This window comes from Ostrinia furnacalis, unplaced genomic scaffold (assembly GCF_004193835.3).
Source record: "Ostrinia furnacalis isolate ACB-3 unplaced genomic scaffold, ASM419383v2 OfSCF0015, whole genome shotgun sequence".
NCBI lineage: Eukaryota > Metazoa > Arthropoda > Insecta > Lepidoptera > Crambidae > Ostrinia > Ostrinia furnacalis.
This window is the reverse complement of record NW_021130254.1, coordinates 398,263-420,381: the sequence shown is the minus strand read 5'-3', so window position 1 is coordinate 420,381 and position 22,119 is coordinate 398,263. Positions and strand designations below refer to the sequence as shown.

At 38.8% G+C, this 22,119-nt stretch overlaps 2 protein-coding genes across 3 annotated transcripts; both read left to right on the top strand.

The window, feature by feature from the left end:
• Positions 1-608: 608 nt before the first annotated feature.
• On the top strand, positions 609-11,193 carry LOC114351400 (zinc finger protein 665; the record flags this gene model as incomplete). The annotated part of the gene is made up of 7 exons (XM_028302978.1): positions 609-1,172; positions 1,515-1,714; positions 2,385-2,492; positions 4,580-4,804; positions 6,340-6,451; positions 7,811-7,915; positions 10,656-11,193. Coding segments are annotated over 7 exons (1,470 nt in total), but the record flags the coding sequence as incomplete, so codon positions are not given.
• A 7,145-nt stretch (positions 11,194-18,338) lies between these two features.
• LOC114365979 (translation initiation factor eIF-2B subunit epsilon-like) lies at positions 18,339-21,767 on the top strand. Of its 2 annotated transcripts, none has more exons than XM_028322841.1 (3): positions 18,339-18,420; positions 19,812-19,940; positions 21,152-21,766. In XM_028322841.1, exons 1-3 carry the CDS (start codon positions 18,407-18,409, stop codon positions 21,645-21,647), a joined length of 639 nt encoding a protein of 212 aa, XP_028178642.1. In that variant the 5' UTR covers positions 18,339-18,406; the 3' UTR covers positions 21,648-21,766. The 2 variants fall into 2 exon arrangements, with proteins under 2 accessions (XP_028178642.1, XP_028178574.1); XM_028322773.1 differs by lacking the exon at positions 18,339-18,420 and adding an exon at positions 18,433-18,497 and having other exon boundaries at positions 21,152-21,767.
• Positions 21,768-22,119: the final 352 nt, after the last annotated feature.

The window sequence follows — 22,119 nt, the reverse complement described above, 5'->3', positions numbered from 1 at the left end:
GATACTGAGCAGCATCGGTTTGAAAATTTTGCCGCTTTTTTCTGCTCTAGCTCAAAATTAGATTTTGTCATTTAGCGGCCTTTTAGCTTATAGACGGCAGTACTGTTAAGTCAACTTATGCAAATTTTATTGCTAATCTAAACCTTGATTAAGATTTACTTATGCCCGTTTAAGTGACCCCTATGAAAACAAAATTCCTGTTAATTTTAATTTATAATGTTTTAATTTTTTAATGCAATTTTTTAATTTTTTATTTTTATAATTGAATGCCCCAACGTACAAAAAGGCGCCCACTGAAAATCAGTGTCTTGGCCGGTCTTGGCAAACGGGCCAAGACGTTACTGAGTGGGTGGCCTTTTTGACAACTTTATTATTATTTTTTTCCTTTTTTCTTTCTCCTTTTGATGTTTGTGATGTAAAATGTTATGAATGTATTTATTTTTACTATTAAGTTGTCAAATAAAGATTTTTTCTTTCTATCTGTTATGTGTCACCATAGGGGTTACTTAAAAATTAGGGATTGATGGTGAAAACAGGCATTAGAAACCTGAAAATTTTAATGTTTTTTAGTAAATGTGTTGTTTTACTTTAAAAATGTATTCTTTCAGGAAAACATTCCCCTAACACCTCTAACTAATTTAAACACTGTCAAAAAAGACATCTACGATGCAGAATTTGACTATGACATCGAATATATCTTGCCCCAAGCCATCTCAGAAACGCCCCCTGAAAATTTTCTAGTCGATGTCATAAAACAAGAGCCCAATGACATTGAGATTACTGTTGAAGACCGATTCAATAATGACAGTTACCTCAACGATGACAGCTACAGTGATAACGAAGTGCTGACTATAGATTTTGACAAGCTAAAAGAATTGGAAAACGACCAGATAAATGTTAAGAAGAAAAAATCTACAATCAAATCAGAGGAGGTCGGGAATCAGAGTATATTGAAGTATCAAAGCAAGGCTATAATAACAGATTTAAATGTAGATCTGACAGATATGAAGAAACATTGCAGTAAGGTTGTGTTAAGTGAGAAGGAGATAGAAGAGTTGTTGGAGAGAGACAAAGCTATACATAAAGTGATGCCGTTTAAGTGTAAGGTTTGCAAGAAGGCTTACAGGCGGTCGATCGATCTAAGAAGGCACGAGGTTTTCAACCATATGGAGGTAATTTATCTTTGAAGGTAGGTAATGCATTGTAATTTTAATCTAAATATACAGGAGCGTAATGGCCTGGATGCGGGCAGCGCAAGACCGTTCATTATTTATTTATTTACTGAAAGAAGCCACGTAAAAGTAGTAGTGTAAATAGTAATTTTTCTTCGACTAACTAAAGTTTAAGGTCATTTAAAATGTTTTTCAAAGTAAATTTTTTTACTGGTTTGTGATCATAATAAGCTACATAATCAACACCCTAAATATGGCAATGATTTAAATCATTGGGAAGCCTAAGTCCAGCAGTGGGCGTTCTATAGCTGAAACGAAAATGATGATTTAATTTGTCCCCAGTCTCCCCCATCGAAATGCACCGAATGTGACGTCACGATATCCTCCTGGCAAGCCTTACGCAAGCATTGGCGACGTCATAACGCGTACTACGCATGCGTGGCGTGCGGTTGGCTGTCTCACTCCCGCGCGGCGCTCACCAAGCATCTGTCTCGCTCGCACGCACGCGCGTACGCATGTCGCGACTGCGATATTACCTGCAGGCGAGTTTAGTTCCAAAATAGCACTAATAAAGCCCGGTCCGTGAGCACGTAGAATTTTGTCCAATGACTCCTAGCTACCCATCCTTATCGCTCGCGCGTAATAATATTGCTGTCGTGACTGTGCGACTGGCACCCGCAGTGAGTGTGCGAGCGCGACAGCAACATAATTACGCGCGAGCGATAAGGATGGGTAGCTTGGGGTCATTGGACAAAATTCTACGTGCTCACGGACCAGACTATAGTAATAACAATAAGACTCTTTATCATCACAACAAATAATCTATCTAAATACAGTGTGAGTCTTGATAAAGTGCACATATGAAAATAGGTAAAACTAGACCTATTTTTATCGACAAAAAATATCTGAGAAATTTAAAAAATTTCTTATTGAATTTTTTTTCTTTCAATTACTTATTGTATGGTGTCTTGCAGTTCACCGTGACGTCACAAAGTGCTACACTTTTAAACAAACCTTGACGTCACGCGCCTCATCTTTTGAGCTTTGGCGCGCTTTATTTCTTTAAATTTTCATTAGTTTGAAAAAGTGAAAAATACGTATGGAATATTTTTTTACAAGTTAACTGACTGACAAATTCAAACTTGCTTTTTTACCCAGGAAACATCCCTATTGTCGGTATTTGATCAAAAACTGCCTTTTTACTTGTTTCAGTACTCTAAGGGAATTCAGCAACCACTACAAGGAAAGCCACGAGCGAATCATATGCGACCACTGTAACAAGAGTTTTGTTAAAAAGAAAACACTGGAGATACATATCAAGTGAGTTAAAAAACATATTTTATCGCGTATACAGAATGTCCCAAAAAGAGTAGACTATAGTCTTTTTCATCTATAGTCTGGTCCGGGAGCCCTTGAATTTTGTCCAATGACCCCGAGCTACCCATCCTTATCGCTCGCGACAGCAATACAATTACGCGCGAGCGATAAGGATGGGTAGCCCGTAGCTTGGGGTCATTGGACAAAATTCTACGTGCTCCCGGACCAGACTATAAGATAATAAAATAATCCAATAGACGTGTTAACACTACCAATCAATTGACGTACTTTTTAAAACTAGGGATGTTATGAATATGTAGTTTCGGTTATGGATACGGATTCGGATATAGGAATAATATTATACCGGTTTCGGTTACGGTTACGGATATTTTTTTATTTCGCGACTGTGCGAGCGCGACAGCAACATAATTACGCGCGAGCGATAAGGATGGGTAGCTTGGGGTCATTGGACAAAATTCTACGTGCTCGCAGACCAGACTATAGATGGCATTATAAAGGTATATCAGGCTGTTATGCCTTTACTTACACATAATGCTATACAAAAGACAATTTAAACTGCCTACATCCGAAACTATCCGAAACTTTTGAATCGGTTACGGTTACGGTTTCGGATATCCGAAAGTTTCGTTTACGGTTACGGATATCCATAAAATCCCTGTTTAAAACTATCAAAACGAGACTCCCATATAGACTAACTCCTTGCCAGTTTTTTTTTTAGGATAGCTGCCAAAGCCACGATGACCCAATCATCATGATTCACCAACATTGTAATCTATATTGGGAGCATATACGCTGACAAACTTACAGCTTTTATAAAATGACGTAGGTCTGGCGTTCACCGTCGTATTTTGTCAACTCAAACTACTTTTTTCAATTACAATATTTGAGGAGTGTCTATTCAAAAGGGGATATTTACATTTTTATTATTTATTAAACTGAGTATGCAGTCTTGTTCTTAGTGCTGAATACTCACTTTCGTCACTTGAATCTTAATCAAAACGGGATATTCTCCCAAGTAAAGCAGCTTCAAATATGAGTGTTCATTTCAGAACAGGATATTTACACTTACAAAATTAAAAAAATAATAGTTATTTTTCATTTCATAACAAGAGAGGATATTTACAATACAAATATTTACACTATACCAATTAGCCGTTTCAAAACGGGATATTTACTTTTACATAGTGTTTTATTTCCTTTAACTTTATGCTTTAGGATTTATTTTTAGACATTTTACTCTGTAGAACGGAACGCAAAATTAACGTAAAACGGAATCTATGTTGTGTGATTGTCTGACACCTGATATTGGACAAATCAGAGCCCCGATTACGGTAACTTTTAACGTCTACAATCCAGACGCGTTTCTGATTCTGCAATACGATTGGTCAAAACAGCTGACGTACGCTGTTGAACGACCAATCGTATCGCAGAATCGAGAAGCGTGTCTGGATTGTAGACGTTAAAAATTACCGTAATCGGGGCTCAGGATTTGAATGTCTAATAATTAAAAAAATATAATTCTGTTTAGTAGCGTCTTTAATTTTGGTCATTATTATTATTAAAAAAAAGAATAATCTGTGTTTTATTATCATTTAAAATCTTGAGATGTACAATACAAAAGAGGATATTTACAAAATAGTAGGCTCAACTAAAGGGGATATTTACAGTAAGTACAGAACAAAGGGGGATATTATAAAAGATCCGTGTCAAAAGAGGATATTATGATTTTTCTGAACTCTGTAACTTTAAATTAACAAGTCATATTTTTTGGCAAAAAGTGTAGTTAGAACACTGTAATGAAATAGTTTCATAACAGAAATAATGCTTTTCGGTAGGTCTGTAAATATTTCCCATATAAGTTTTTCCCATTTTGTGAAAAATAAGATAGAATGTAGGTATCCCCTTTTGAAAAGACACTCCTCATTTACAATGCCCCTAAAACCTTAATTTACAGGTTATTTTAAAACTAATATTTTATATTGGAGAATGGTGTCATATAGTCTTTTAGTACTTAGTACTTACTATGTCAATAAACGTTTTCTATTCAATTCTAATCTCTGATTTCCCAGGCGCCACCACACCCCAGCTACCTGCATAGAATGTAACCGGACCTACGCTCACTACCACGTCTTAGAGAACCACTACCGCATGCAACACCCACACTTGACCAAGAGTAGTCACTTGAGCGTCGAACTGGCGTACTGCGTGGAATGCGACAAGCAATTCCCGACGGTGTACAAGTATAAGCGACATCTAGCGACGGCTGCTAAGCACACACCGCCTAAGAGGGTCAGGTTAGTTAAAAATAGTAATAGTGAGCTAAAGCCCGGTCTGCGAGCACGTAGAATTTTGTCCAATGACCCCAAGCTACCCATCCTTATCGCTCGCGCGTAATTATATTGCTGTCGCGACTGTGCGATGGGCGCCCGCAGTGAGTGTGCGAGCGCGACAGCAACATAATTACGCGCGAGCGATAAGGATGGTTAGCTTGGGGTCATTGGACAAAATTCTACGTGCTCGCAGACCAGACTATAGGGGGGGCAAGTCATACCTAGCTTCTGAACTAAGAGGGGGCAAGTGATACGTAGTTTCTGGCCTAGGGGGCGGGAGGAAAAGTCATACCTAGCTTCTGTTAAATATAGGAGATGGGACAAGTCATATCAGCTTCTGGTACAGGGGGTGGGACAAGTCATGACGTCAGACGGCTAGAGTACCTTCTGTACTCGCCACTCTGCCCGGTGAAGCTGGAAAAGCTCTTAAAGATACCAGCGCGCGTACTTTAAAAAAAAAATTAAAAAATATAAAAATATAAATATCCTTGGACATTTACACTGCGCTTCTAGTCCCAAACTAAGCAAAGCTTGTACTATGGGCAGGCCTGTTCATCTCCACGAGTTTACATTGAAAACAAAACACGCACGATGGCCCACCTACAGGATACTATTCGACAAGGCCTCACATACGAGCGAACATTGACTCGCGCATGCGTATTCTTGTGTATAATGGAAGAAAATAAAGAAAATGGTGTAATAAATACTGTGCAGTATTTAACTGCCTAAATAATAATAAAAACGCAGAATGAACTTTTTTAAGTTGCCTCAAGATACTGAGAGGTACANTTTTAAGTTGCCTCAAGACACTGAGAGGTAAATAAGTAGTTAATATTATTCATGATAATTCATGCTAAATCATGTATTTCCTCCGCCATTTTCCGCAGTTTGGCACCTCACGTCACATCATTTTACCGAAGTCAGCCCTATAGCTTCGGCGCAGTGCCGATCACTGACGTTTGTCAACAAAATGGTGCTTGACTCTTGAGACAGGCTAAATTACACCATATTGTTAATGACATTGAGCATACATTTCTTTAAATACCTTCGCGAAGTAAAACTTCTGTACGTAGTACTTATTATTATTCTGTGCTATGGGTACTAGACAACGGATATAAACATACTTAAATACTTTTTTTTTTATAAATACATACTTGTTATACATAGAAAACACCCAGTCCAATACAAACAAATATATTCATGCACACAAATGTTTGTACTGTGCGGGAATCGAACCCGCTACCTCCGGAATAGTAATCCGTTTCGAACCACTACACCAAACGGCCGATTAGTAACAGTGATAGGAATGTTTCCTAGGTATAAAAGCAAGAGTTTAAATTAGTCTGTTAGTTTGTTATCCTAGACAGCATCTCACTTAACGTCCAGGTGCTTGTTCTGCATACAGCAAATAGTAGTATATCATCCATATACACTAATTTGTTCATAGTATATTATTCGTAATTTTACGTGTTCTACCATCATGATTGTGTTTGTTGCAGGGTCCCCTGCCCAGAATGCGGCAAAGTCTTCGCTCGTAAGATCCGGATGACCAACCATTACAAGTCTGTGCATGTCAACACGACTAAACATCGATGTGACATTTGCAACAAGGTGGGTCAACCTACAACCCGGCGGCTTAAAGACCGTAGCACTTTTTTCAACCCGGAAAAAATCAAAATCAATTCAATTTTGACCGCTAGTGGCACTTATGAACGTCAAATACAGAAAAAAAAGTTCAAGGAAGGGATCGTAACCGTATTAACTCGAGGCGGTCAGTATATTCTTTATATGAAACTCCATACTTCAACGCACACTTATCCGCGCCGTAACGTAAACGCCTCGCCTCGCGGTTGACAGCGCAAGCGAAGACAGCTCGCAAAAGGCGATACGGTGTTGATCCCTTTCCGAGTTGATATGTCTGCTATGAGTTTAAACAAGCAGTTGTCCACTATGGAACCGTCTTTTATTTTCTTTCATAATTAAATAATAACAGTGCTACCAGGCCTGTTCATCTCCGCGAGTTTACATCGAAAACAAAACACGCACGATGGCCCACCCACAGGATACTATTCGACAAGGCCTCACATACGAGCGAACATTGACTCACGCACGCGTATTGTTGTGTATGATGGAGGAAAATAAAGAAAATGGTGTACTAAATACTGTGCAGTATTTAACTGCCTAAATAATAATAAAAACACAGAATATACTTTTTTAAGTTGCCTCAAGACACTGAGAGGTAAATAAGTAGTTAATATTATTCATGATAATTCATGCTAAATCATGTATTTCCTCCGCCATTTTCCGCAGTTTGGCACCTCACGTCACATCATTTTACCGAAGTCAGCCCTATAGCTTCGGTGCAGTGCCGATCACTGGCGTTTGTCAACAAAATGGTGCTTGACTCTTGAGACAGGCTAAATTACACCATATTGTTAATGACATTGAGCATACATTTTTTTTAATACCTTCGCGAAGTATAACTTCTGTACGTAGTACTTATTATTATTCTGTGGTGCTACATCGAGTTGAAATGTCGAGTGACGTCACGTTTCGAGTAGATTTTTTACTCAAAAGTGACGTCACGCGCGCGACACCAACTCAATATAACACTGCGCACTGTAATGATTCGATTATGAAAAAAATGAAAAAATATGTGACCAATATTTTTTATTGTCTGTCTGACTGACTAATTAGAATTTTGATTTCATTACCATCATCATGGGTATATTATAGCCACGATAGCCGAACGGTGAAGGGGTCGGCCTGGCCGACTCGAGATCTGAGGAACGCGGGTTCGAATCCCACCGCCGCTCGACTATTGTGGTGAGCCCACTCGTAACACAAGCTTATTTAGCTTATCACGAGTGGCTAACGGGACTATTAGTAATTTGTGCAATACAAATTGCTAATAATCTTTATTTTTAATAATCCCAATTCACTAAAGCAGTATGTTTTTTGATTCCACAGACCTTCTGCTCGGCGTTCTCAGCGCGGACTCACAGACAACACGTGCACGAGAAGATTCCGATGCCGAAAAACAAAATGTGTGACATATGCGGGCGAGGGTTCAGCGTACGTTGCCTTGACACCATAAAGTTAATATACCTAACATCGTTGATTTTTCGTCGGCCGACAGTTTAGTCGGGCAGTTGATCAGTATGGGCATGTATGGGAGTGCGCACACTACGCCGATTCGATTTGGCCGATTCTTCATACAATTTGAAATCGGGCACAACTATCGGCCTACTAAAAATCAAAGGTGTGCGCCTACTCTAAAGTACGGCCAACGAAAAGCGATACCAAATGTAAACAAACCCAATGTCATGGTCATTTGGAATAGCAGGGGTGCATAACTTTTTAATAATTAGATTAGATATTTTTGTAGACAATTATAGTTTTAAAAAATAGATGTTTTATTGAATTTTGTTTTTATTTTAATTTGAATTATTGTATAATGTAGATTTAAATTAAATAACGAGAATAATAATAACATTTCTGCCTCATAATGTGCCCTGTGTATGGCAACAGGCCTACCCCTTTTTCATAGACTTAAATATTATATCGGGATAATAAAATAAGAACCGACAAGTAACAGATTCGCCATCGTGAATTGCAACAACTATGTATACTAAAATGTATGTCCGAATGTTGACGAACCCGTCTAACTTTGATATATTTTGGCGGGAGAACGAGACATTACGACAAATACACAATAGATTGTCAACTTGACAGTCGGATCGACCTTTTGTATCGCTGCCAGTTGGCCGTACTTTAGCGGAATAGAACAACAAAGAACTGAGCGAGCGAGATGTCACTAGCAGCAACACTGTGTGATAAAAAGAGATGCGTGATGCCGTCGCCGTCACGTCAAACAGAACCGTTTATTGCAACTATTTGACAATTATTTCAGACTAGCTTTTGCCTGCGGCTTCACCCGCGTGAAATTTAGTGTCACAGATCGTCATAAATTATAGAATATATGTTAGAAACAATAATACTGTAAAGTTTCATCAAAATCCGTTCAGAAGTTTTCGCGTGAAAAAGTAACAAACATCCAGACATCAAAACTTTCGCATTTATAATATTAGTAGAATTGTATGTGATCACACAGTGTTACTGCTAGTGACATCTCGCTCGCTCAGTTATTGTAAATATCAGGGATGTTATGGATATCCGTAACCGAAACTTTCGGATATTCGAAATAAAAAAATATCCGAAACCGTAACCGATTCAAAAGTTTCGGATAGTTTCTGACAACTATTGCAAATTGCATTCTAAAGCACAGATATCCGTAACCGTAACCGAAACTCTCGGATGTTCCGAAATAAAAAAATATCCGTAGCCGAAACCGGTATAATATTATTCCTATGTCCGTAACCGTATCCATAACCGAAACTACATATCCATAACATCCCTATAATATACCAACCACATATTGGGGTATTTGCCACCACTCCCCAATTATTCTAAATTACAACTTTTTTAAAAAAGCGCTTCATCCTGGTCTTAAAAAACTAATTAATTTTAAATTACTTGTAAATTAAGATTTTTAGTTGCATTGTAATTGAAAATGTAGTTTAATTGAGTTGACATAATAGTTATGTCATACAAAATCTATGGATCTCGTTCTGACAGTTTTAAAAAGTACGTCAATGGAGAAGTTTCGTGATGTTGAAAACATTATATTTCACTGAATGGGATTAAAATATAGACCAAAACGAAAAAGACGGTGAAGTTTTTCTTTAAATCCATCAAGAAATGGCCGAGAAATTAATTATTTAAATTACCTACATATTTTGACATAAAACTCAAACAAGCGGTGCCGTGACCCGTTCTAGTTTCAACCACGTTGCTTACCACCCCTGGCGCATTGTCGAGAATGACACTTTAATGTCAAAGTCTTCTTCTTTTTGTATATGGCCAGGTCTGGGATATTATGTCAAAACAAGGTTACAAAATTTTGCTAAGAAATAATCTTGAGTGACCCTGGATGAAATATTTAAAACTATAAAAATTGGATCTGTCAACAGTACTGGACCAGGGGTGATTCACTGTTTTACTCCGAATCAGTGCCGTGACGTCACCGATCAAATGGCGCGAAATATTTGTAATGCGCAACTTTGGGCCCCTGTAACTTCTTTATTTGTAGAGATATTTTCATGATTCTGTCACAATTATTATTAACTAGCTTTCCGCCCGCGGCTTCGCCCGCGTGAAATTTTGTCTGTCACAGAAAAACAATATCGCGCGCGTATTTTGTCACCGATTAGACCTACCCTGGACTAAGACAAACATTTTAAAACCAAAATCAGCTCCATCGGCCCAGCCGTTCTCGAGTTTTAATCAGACTAACGAACATCAATTCATTTTTATTTATATAGATTTTACTTATACTTTCAAGGTTTATTAATAGAAAAAAAAATGGAAACTTCTCCATTGATTGGTGGTGGCAACTGCCCTATAGTAATATACTTGCGACGTTTTGACGTCCGTTTGGTGTAGTGTTTCAGAACGGACTACTATGCCGAGAGGTGCCGGGTTCGATTCCCGGCCGGGCAGGAATTGAAATGATGAATTTTAATTTCTGTGACGGGTCTGGGTGTTACTATGTATATTATGTATGTATTTAAAAAAAAGTGTTTAAGTATGTTTATATCCGTTGTCTAGTGCCCATAGTACAAGCTTTGCTTAGTTTGGGACTAGAAGCGCAGTGTAAAATGTCCAAGGATATTTATTATTTATTTATTTATTACTTACCACACAATTTTGAACTCTGTAGCCTTGTCTCACAGTCCAAATTAAACTATTGCAGACCAACCGCATCTTAGCGAACCACCGACGCACGCACACAGGCGAGCGGCCGTACAAATGCGCGCATTGTCCAGCGACGTTCGCGCAACATACGGCTATGAGCACGCATGCGCGAACACAGCACTTGCGCCGACGCCCCGAAAACGAAAACAGCTGAAGACAGTCCGCGTAGTGTTGTGAGCAGGGATGCTATGGATATCCGTAACCAATGGGTTATAAGTTTATCGGATATCCGAAATAAAAAATATCCGAAACCGATTCAAGTTTTGGATAATCGGATCGTTTAGGCGCGATTGATACAATTCGCAATTGGTCCAATCATGAAAAATTTACAAATTCGCGATTGGTCCAATTCGCGATTGGTCCAATTCGCGATTGGTCCAATTCGCGATTGGTCCAATTCGCTATTGGTCCAATTCTGACCAATCGCGCCTAAACGATTTCGGATAAAGGCAACACTAAGTACGGAACTATTCCCACCTCTCGTTCCCACCGCTGCAACTCCTGTGTAGCCAGGATCTACAGCTTGAACCCCTATAACCCAACCAGTGAAGGTCAAGTTTGTCCCGGGGGAAAGTTGAACTGTCATTGGACCCGCATTGACAGAACAGTACGGCTAGCACGAAAAACTTTCGAGTTCGAATCGTTTGCGTATTCGTATCGCCATCAAAAGATTTAGTACGAAAACTACAACAGCGCCCTTGTGAACGGTCGTAAACTTAGTATCAGAAATGGTTGCACCAAACTTATTTTGAGAATCAAAATTGTCACGTTATCGTTTAATTCGAAGGTTGAGTAACGAATTTTGTCGAATACGCAAACAATTCGAAGACGAAAGTTGTTCATGCTAGAGGTACAGTAGTGAAAACAGTTGTCTATACAAATATTTTAAGTTTGTTTTGAACGCGCTAATCTCATGAACTACTGCTGGTCCGATTTGAAAAAATATTTTTGTGTTGGATAGCCAATTTATAGAGGAAGGCTTTAGGCTATACACCGTGTTACTTTGCATTCTTGCCATATTCACAGAGATAAAAGTAGGGAACAATACCTATTATTTAAGATAAACAAGAGACCCCCATAAAGAAAGTACACTAAGATTTTAGTAAATTTGGTTTTTCAGTACAAATTGGAATAAACCCATTTTGTCCCATACGTTCTACAGGTGCAAGTGGAATAAACCTAGTGGGCGTGGCCTAGTTCTTAATAATCTGTTGTTTTATGGCTCTGGGTACCAGCCTTTTTATCCAGTCATAATAATTATTTTAAAATACTCTTCAGTTGATTTCAGATTTTCCTTTCTACTTTACGGGCTTAGGACCGTCAAAAATACGTAATAATTATTAGGGTTTTAATTAATTTTAACATTGTACCCTATTTTTACAAATTAATAAATTAAGTATGAAATGAAATCACCTTATTCACAATTAATTATTTATTTATAAGTTCCTACTTACAAAGTTTACGATTTAGTTCCAACGGGACACAATTTCAACGGGACACATTTTCAATCAGACACATTCCCACGTGGACACAGTTGCAAACTGACACAATACTGTCAGTCGAATAAATGAAAGTGAAAATGAAATAAAATAACTATATTACAATTAAAAACAAAATTAAACAGAAATAAGCATATTCGCGTACTTTCCTTAAATCAATAAAATAACGTTAACATAATATAGACCAATCAATAAAATTTACCTTGGCTTTTATGAGGGGTTAGGAGGTCAGCTAAAATTCAGATTTCGTGACGTATCCGCACATACATAGATATGGAAAGACTAGCGGCCGCCCGCGACTTCGTACGCGTGGATCCCGTTTTATTACCCCCTTCATCTATCTTACGCGGTTTAGATTTTTTCATACAAATGTTTTTTCCCGCTAACTCTAATTTTGCAATATCCTGTTGTCTAAGCTTTAAGTTCTCTAAGGATTTTCTAAAAGGATTTTCCCGCTAATTCCCGTTCCTGTGGCATACTCCTAAGGATACTATAACCTGCCCAGGAGTATTAAAAATAATTGTACCAAGTTTTGTTAAAATCCTTCGAGTAATTTTTGTTTCTATAAGGAACATACAGACAGACAAAAATGTTACTGATTGCATTTTTGGCATTCACTAATCACCCCCTGATAGTTATTTTGAAAACATATTTCATGTACAGAATTGACCTCTCTACCTCTCTCTACAGATTTATTATAAGTATAGATAGTCTAACACCCAGACCGGTCACAGAAATTAAAATGCATCATTTCAATTTCTGCCCGGCCGAGAATCGAACCCGGGACCTCTCGGCATAGTAGTCCGTTTTGAACCACTACACCAAACGGCAGACGAATACATACCCATGCCCATGACAATTAACACATTTTATTTTATTTTTTTCATTAAAACATTTAACTGATGATACAATAATTGATGTGTCCACGTGGGAATGTGTCTGATTAAAAATGTGTCCCGTTGAAATTGTGTCTCGTTGGAACCAAATCCCCCAAGCTACCCATCCTTATCGCTCGCGCACCCGCAGTGAGGGTTCGAGCGCGATAGCAACATAATTACGCGCGAGCAATAAGGATGGGTAGCTTGGGGTCATTGGACAAAATTCTACGTGCTCACGGACCATACTATAGTATTAAAGTTATTAAAGAGGAAATATTTGATTGTTTGTTTGTATTGAATGGACTCCGAAACTGGACCGATTTGAAAAATTCTTCCAGTATTAGAATCCTACATTATTTGTGGTGAACATAGGCGGTACGAATTTCGCCGGGTCAGCTAGTGAAAAATAATATTTTGATCTCTATAGTTTTAAGTAATTTATTTTTATCTTAAGTATTATTACATGATTTTACCGTTTGTTCCCGTTGAGTCACACCATTTTGTGTAACACTGTTACCCATCCATTTTCCCTTTGAATAACAGTGTTACTCAACAAAACAATGTGTTCCCGTTAAGTAACACATTCTTGTGTAAAATCATTGTTTAAACACGGTGTTAGGTAAATGGGTTAATAAGTCGACTCTAGCCCATGTTAACATTATGCATATAAATGGTATGGTAAAGTCAGAAAATTGATATCATCATTTTAATTATTTTAATTGTCACAAAAATCTGATTTATTAAATTTTATTTTGTTTAGGAGTATCACGTATTTTAGGTTTTTTCTATTCGAGTAGATACCTGATTTCTAAAATAAAGTCTAATTTTTCCAACATGTGTTTTTTGATGGTCACCAATAGTTTTATCAATTAAACGAGTAGCCAATTTGCCTTCGGCATTTCATGAAACAAACATGTGGCATTGAGTCACAGAGTTACTAAAAAATGGTGTGACTCAACGGGAACAAACGGATTTTACCGGCTAGTTTAAGATTAGGTATATTTTAGATGTAAAAATGTAAATAAACCTATTTGATATTATAAAAAGTATTTTTCTTTATTCTGAATTTCTGCGTCTACGTACCTAAATAAAGTCCAACGATTTTGAAACCTCAAGTGGCAAAAATCAAAAACTAACAACCCAGTATTGATATACATAGATGACCCACGCTGAACTGTCCCACCAAACTCAATGACAGGGGGGCGCTACCATCGTTCAACTATACTCGACATCAAATAAATCGCACCTTCCGCGAAGCGAACTTTAAAGATTTTCTTCTGACACAATCATGGTGCCCCAACAATATTGGTGTTATTTGAAAGCCCAATAAATATCCATTTAAAGAAAAACACATTTAATTTCTTAATAAATTATTTACGTACCATAAATGTGACTTGAAAAAAGACCTCACTTTGGGCTCACCTCTGGGTCAAATCAATTAGACCAATTTTTATGGTTATAAAACCAAATAATGATCTCACGTGTCCTCTTTAACAGATGGATAGCGATTAATCGCAACTTATTTTTCTACATTTTACCAATGTAAAACGCAGCACATAAATGAAGATTAAACTAATCCTTATGTAAAAAAGGACTCTTATTTGAAATCCTAAACATGGATTTTACAGTTGTATAACTATAAAAGTTGGCTCAAGCGTAACGACCTATTTTTTTAAGAAGTGACTCTGGATTCTTCTACAGACACATTTTTGGGGTAAAAACCTTTCCTTTAATGAAATGAAACTTAGAACTACCTAGGCTTTTAAATGGTGCCAATATTGGTGTGGGAAGTGGGGATGCATACGTTTGAAAGTGCTTGTCGCGGGAGGGTTGATTTTTGTGATGACCAGTGTATTTAGCTTTAATATAATTATTAAACTTTTGCACATTAAAGTGATGATGTGCAGTGGCGAACTTAATGCCGGGTGGCATTCTCTGCCAGTCAACCACTTTCACCCTAGTACATTTGCGTTTCGCCTGACTCGTTTGGCGGGGTCAATACTGTGCCTTGATATTTCAACAACACAACTAGGGTGGCCATGTCCAAGGTAAAAGTCGGACTTACCTTTTTATCATCGCTGTCTGTCACTATGTATGCTTAGATCTTTAAAACTAAGCAATGGATTTTGATGCGGTTTTATTCAATAGATAGAGTGATTCAAGAGGAAGGTTTATACAGGGTGTCCCAGAATGGGTGCATTAAACTGCTATGGGAGGTAGCTCTACTAATGTACTATCCCTAAAAAATATGAAAAAAAAAATAAAGCGCATAAGGAAACAAAAAAAAATTGAAAAAGTGAAAATAAATCAGCTTTGCCTAAGTATCTGGCTATAATTGCTGCGTTTGGAGTTTATTTGTACTTTTTTCTCACTAACATGATCGCTTCGTTTATCTGTAAATAAACTTTTGAAAATAATGACTAGATTTCGAGTTTGGAGCACTTTAATAAAAAAAAAATCCGAACACAAAAAATATTTTCATATTTTTTAGGGATAGTAGGTACATTAGTAGAGCTACCTCCCCTTGCAGTTTGATTTACCCATTCTGGGACACCCTATATAAGTACATGTGTACCTACTCAGCACCCGTGCGAAGCCGGGGCGGGTCGCTAGTGGCTTTATAAAAGTATTAGTGTGTCCGGGCATGTAGTGATCAAACTTGAAAGGCGTGATCTATGAACAATTTTATCGATAAAAATACTTCAAATCTGGGGTTTGACCCATTTCTCACAAAATTACAAGGATTTAAGTTTTAATTTTTAGTACGTACATATTCACCTCTTCCTTCAAAAACAAGTGATAGCGTGGCCCACGCTAATATCATGCGACAGCTAATAAAATTATCTATTGGTAGAAGTAGAAAACACAGGTCTCAAACATTTTAAGATACATTTTGAACAGTTGGCGGCGCGCGCGCGGCGCGCTTGCTATGTTAGCTTGCTAGTTTTTAAGTTCAAAATAAATTGTTATTAAAAAAATATTGGACTGTATTTGTCTGAAAATAAATAATGTTTATTTTTATTTATTTATGTCCGACTAAAGCCTGGCTACCCTACCACAGATAACAGCTAGCCTAAACAAAAACGCATCACGTATTTAATGTAAACAAGACTCATTGAATTGCTCAACAACAAAAAAAACATTGGAAAAATTCGAGACTTACCTTGTCTATAGTTACTTAGAGAATTAAACCAAACTAGTGAGGACATGGGTTATGTGGGTTGCCTGGTCCAAAAACACAAAAGCCGGACTCTGTGCTTCATTTACCCTAAAAAGCCGGACATGTGTGACGGGGGGAGGGCAATCCTGATACGTGCGCTTCATATTATTCTGTGGCTCGACTTTTGCCTGGCGCGACAGCCAATAAAAAGCCTAACAAAAGCCGGACAGGCCGGACAAGACCGTAAACAGCCTAACATGTCCGGCTAAAGATACCTGGCAACCCTATGTGGGACTCTACCTACCCACTAAAACCCGACGGTGTCCACCAGAGCCCAAAGAACGGAACCGCGAGACCTAAGTAGTTGGACATTCGTCCGCAGCTCCTCCTCAGGCTAGAAGCTCGTACGAGCGAGCCACTCCGGCTTCGAGGGAACCCCCAATCCCCTCCTCCAGTTGTTTTTACTCGTGACCCTGGTACAACAGGACCATCGTAGCGGGTCTCCATGCCGCTGCTCAGTCAGCTCTGCTGATCAGAGAAGTACCGAGAGCGGCCCTCCAAAGAATGGGCCCGGGCAGACGTCCCGCCAGCCCCCACCTGTGGGGGTTTTTAAAGATGTCCCCTGCATCGTGGCCTGGGCAAATGCCTCGACGGCCCCCGGCCCCGGGTTTCCCGACAAGCCTGCTGCGCAGGTGAGAGGTTAGCCCCCGCGTGAACAGACCACGCGGACGTTGCCCAGGGTGCACCACGAGGAGGTCCCTCACCATCGTACCCCATGGAGGACCGTCAAGCTTGACCATCAAGCTCAACTGGGTCAGTGCATAACTATGTCCCCTATACGTAGGTCCCCTAGTTGAACTCTGGTTTAAGTTGTCATTTAGTATGGAAATGTCATTTTAATCCAGTGTTCATCCCGGGTGTCACTTTTATTAGTAAGGGTATGGATAGTATTACCGTGGTAAGGGGGTGTGGGTTTACTTCATTGCCTTTAGGTATGGGAGCAACGCGGAAGGGGTGATATTGATATATTTATAATAACTAGCTTTCCGCCCGTGGCTTCGCCCGCGTGGAATTTTGTCTGTCACAGAAAAACTTTATCGCGCGCGTCCCTGTTTCAAAAACCGGGATAAAAACTATCCTATGTCCTTTAACGGGATCTCTATGCCAAACAACAAAATCGGTTCAGTGGTTTAGGCGTGAAAGCGAGACAGACAGACAGAGTTACTTTCGCATTTCTAATAAAATAAAATAAAAATTAAAATTCTTCTCTTTCTAGTCGCTCCCATACCTCAGTCAACGACAGAGTTAAGCGCTAACCTTTAGTTTGTATGCCCCGCATTTATTAATAGTTGTTTTTGCATGGAAATAAACGCTCGATGCACCTCAAGCTTGAATAACAAGATAAGTAATGAGTCACATCAAAATGTTGCTAAATTGGGCACTGAGCAAACATTGTCAATTCCCTTTTTCATACGTTAGTTAAAAAGAGATAGACAGCTGTTTGTCATTAATGTGGCGATTTGTATACAGATGTATACAAAGTTTTTTAGGGTTCCGCAGTCCTTCCGTAGCCCCAAGTGAGGCTTTTACAAGTCACATTTATGGCACCGGTTATAAAATTGTTTGAAAAATAAAATTATATATGTTTTTCTTTAAGTTTATTGGGCTTTCAAATAACACCAACATTGGTGGCTGGCACCATGATTGTGTCAGAAGAAAATCTTTAAAGTTATTGTCGCTGGAGGTGCGATTTATAAAACACTAGCTTTCCGCCCGCGGCTTCGCCTGCGTGGAATTTGGAAAAAAACTATCCTATGTCTTTTCCCGGGACTCAAACTATCTCTATGCCAAATTCCATCAAAATCGGTTCAGTGGTTTAGGCGTGAAAGCAAGACAGACAGACAGAGTTACTTTCTCATTTATAATATCAGTATCATAGATAATATAGTCCTAACTATAGGTAAACTTCTTTTCTATTTTTGTTTATTGATAAACAAGCATTACTCAGGCTCTAAATGTGAAAACTAAAAATTGTTTTCCTTGTAAAATAAAAATAAAATAAAGAACTACGGAACTCTTCGCGTGGCACGACACGCACTTGACCGGGTTTTTTTATACATATATACGGCACGATCACTTGTTTTGGCATGCATTAATCAGTTGATGCCTTACCTCAGAAACATTAAAGTGAAATTGTTTTTTAGAATTTAAAATGTCTTCATTTAGGTAGAGTTGATTTATTTTCTTTTTAAAATGTGTGGTTATTACGAAAAAACTTGTGATTATGGTGTGAACTATGGATGTTATGGATATGTAGTTTCGGTTATGGATACGGTTGCGGATATAGGATTAATATTATACCGGTTTCGGTTACGGTTACGGATATTTTTTTATTTCGGATATCCGAAAGTTTCGGTGTCGGTTACGGATATCTGTGCTTTAGAATGCAATTTGCAATAGTTGTCCAACACGGTGAATAAAAAAAATAGATAGGTACTAGATGGCATTATAATGAATTGGTAAATCAGGCTGTTATGCCTTTACATATAATGCTATACAAAAACAATTCAAACTGCCTATGCCTACATCCGAAACTATCCGAAATCGGTATTAAATCGGTTACGGTTACGGTTTCGGATATTTTTTTATTTCAGATATCCGAAAGTTTCGGTTACGGTTACGGATATCCATAACATCCCTGGTGTGAACTAGCTTTTGCCCACGGCTTCGCCCGCGTGATATTGTGGGTCTATCTAGTAGACAAAGTGCACATTATAATCGCAAACCAGTCGAGAAATGGTTGATGGCCTTTTTTGTATGAAGTTATGATGGATTCGATCAAAAAGTGCAACTTGTCTAGGGGGGCTGATGTGTATTTATAATACTGTAAAGTTTCATCAAAATCCGTTCAGTAGTTTTTGCGTGAAAGAGTAACAAACAGTCATCCATAAAAACTTTCACAATATAATTATAATATTATAATGGCCGGCCGAATTATTTTTAACGCGGTTTTATTATAAACTACTAGCTTTCCGCCCGCGGCTTCGCCCGCGTGGAATTTTGTCTGTCACAGAAAAACTTTATCGCGCGCGTCCCTGTTTCAAAAACCGGGATAAAAACTATCCTATGTTCTTTCCCGGGACTCAAACTATCTCTATGCCAAATTTCATCAAAATCGGTTGCGAGGTTTAAGCGGGAAAGCGTAACAGACAGACAGACAGACAGACAGACAGACAGACAGACAGAGTTACTTTCGCATTTATAATATTAGTTGGGATGGGATGTAATGGATATCTAAGAATCTGAATTACACGCACTTCTAATTCTTGTATCATCATGAAACTTGGCAATTTTATGTAGATTAAATGACAATACAATATTATGGTGCCATCGAGCTGGTCTGATGATGGGACTGGAAGGTGGCCATAGGAACTCCTAAACGAAACGGTGGAATCGCGTCGAGTTTGGGTTTTTTGGATTTATCTTTTCGAGCACTTTAGTGCTGGATGATGTCCAGGGTCCTGATGATCGAGTCTGGACTTTAAGTGTAGCAATTAAAAGCGTGTTTTTTAGTTCTTTTTAACTATTAATTTTTTAAATTATTGTTTTTGTTCTAGTACTGCCGTAAACAGCTTGGGTCAGAGTGGGCCACCTTGTCTGACCCCCCTCTCTATCAGGAAAGCATCTCCCGTTTCCAGCATCCCACGAGCGGCTCTTTGGCCGTATATATTTTTGATTGTGTTTACGTAAGTATTTCGGATCCGTTGCTCTTTTTTTTTTCTTATTATACGAATTCATGTTTGAAGCTATCAAAAGTCATATCCATCGTACTACCAAGCTATGGACACCATTTTTACACTAAGCTAACCCCTGGGTCCTATGTTCAGCATTGAAAGAATGAAAGCTGAAAGAATGATGATTATTAATTAAAAGATAAAAAAGACCACCAACTTTTAGTTGTCCGATAGTTGGGCCCGATTATTATTTTATGAAATAACGGCCGATACCAAACCCAACTATCGGATCTAAAAGTCGGTGGCTTGGAGGCTTATTGCACACAAAAAAGAATTGCCGTACAAAAGGCGAACTTAATGCCTTAATGCATTCTCTCCCAGTCGACCATTGGGCCAAACAGAAAATTTGATGTGGCGGTGCATGATGATGATGATGAACCCCTGGGCATTATCTACATCTAGACTTACTTGACTTAAGATCATGTCCCCTAGATGGGGCAGAGGACGTCCACAACAGTCCTCCATCTTGTTCGGTCTTGAGCTTCGCGCTTGATCTCACTCCAGGTCTTGCCGATTTTCTTCGCCTCGTCTGCTACAGTGCGCCGCCAAGTTTGCCTGGGGAGACCACGTTTGCGTTTTCCTTGGGGGTTCCAATCCAGAGCCTGCTCAGGGATGTGATCGGGGTCCCTTCGGAGAGTGTGGCCAATCCAGTTCCACTTGCGGCGCTTGATCTGCTGGTCGATCGGAATTTTGTGGCAGCGAACCAATAGCTCGACGTTGGAGATTTTCTCGGGCCAGTATATGCTGAGAATTCGGCGAAGGCAGCGGTTGATGAAGACCTGCAACTGGTGCGAAATACATCTAGGTTCTAGGGTAAATTTTCAGGGGGCCCTAGGGGCAGCTGCCCCTTGCCATAGTTAATGAGATGTTACTTTTTGTGAATTTATCTTCGAAGCCCAACATCCTGGGGTGTTACGAGTAAAGTAACTTTCTTTCATCATCATCATTTCAGCCATAGGGCGTCCACTGCTGAACGTAGGCCTCTCCACAATGACCGGTTGGTGGCGATGCATCCAGCGCCTTCCTACCTTTATGAGGTCGTCGGTCCATCTTGTGGGTGGTACGTGGCCTCCACCCCAGATCCTAGCTGCCCCACTTTATTATTACTAAATGAATACATGTAAAAATAATTAAATAACATTGAACATTTTCAATTATTGCAGATCATGCCGCCTAATCGAAGGCGCTAGGTCTGGTACACACATTGGAGCAAACAATGTCATAAGCCCGGAGACCCAAATAGGGAACAATTGTAATATCGGTAACGACAACGTGATTAACACAAACACAGTTATTGGCAATGATTGTACCATTGGGAACAACGTGGTTATAACAAATTCGCATATTGAGGACGGTTCTTACATTGGTAATAACGACGTCATCAAAGATTCGCGTATCAAAAACGGCTGTCGTGTTGGCAACAACGATGAGATTAATAGTTCAGACATTGGAATCCGTTGTAAAATTGAAAATAACTCGATAATCACAAGGTCTACTATTGGCAACGATGGCACGATTGGGAATAACGTGAATATTGCTGATAGTCGAATTAAAAATAATGTTGTTGCTAGGGCCAACAGCGAGGTTGTTAACTCAGATATTGGTGATAATGTTTACATTCCTGAAAATACCAAAATTGTGAATAGACATGATGGTTAAAACACCCAAGACAACAAAGCATTGACTTTGAAAATTATAAATAACTTGAAAACTCGACGGGTTCATCCAGTGTCTAAGTAGCTCAGTTGGAAGAGCAGTCGCCCGGCAAGCGGAAGGTCGTGGGTTCAATTCCCGCCTTAGGCAGTTCGATTTTTTCAAGTTATTTATAATTTTCAAATTAGTTTGAGATGCGACTCCAAACGCTAAAAATTTAATAACTAAGCATTGACTTATTATACCTCGACATCAAATAAATCGCACCTCCCGCGACAAGCATTTTCAAACGTATGCATCCCCACTTCCCATCCATATTAGCACCATTTAAAAGCCTAGTTTTAACCTTCATTTCATTAAAGGAAAGGTTTCTATCCCAAAAATTTGTCTTAAGAAGGATCCAGAGTCACTTCTTCAAAAAATAGGTACTTAGTTACGCTAGAGCCAACTTTTATGGCTATAAAACTGTTAAGTTGAG

Excerpts from the sequence above, each read along its gene's own strand:
- LOC114365979 (XM_028322773.1), top strand. The coding sequence starts at position 18,448 with ATGTGTGGTTATTACGAAAAAACTTGTGATTATGGTGTGAACTATGGA. Across the intron at positions 18,498-19,811 it reads TATGGTGTGAACTATGGATG|TACTGCCGTAAACAGCTTGG; the intron begins TTATGGATATGT and ends TTTTTGTTCTAG. Across the intron at positions 19,941-21,151 it reads ATATTTTTGATTGTGTTTAC|ATCATGCCGCCTAATCGAAG; the intron begins GTAAGTATTTCG and ends CAATTATTGCAG.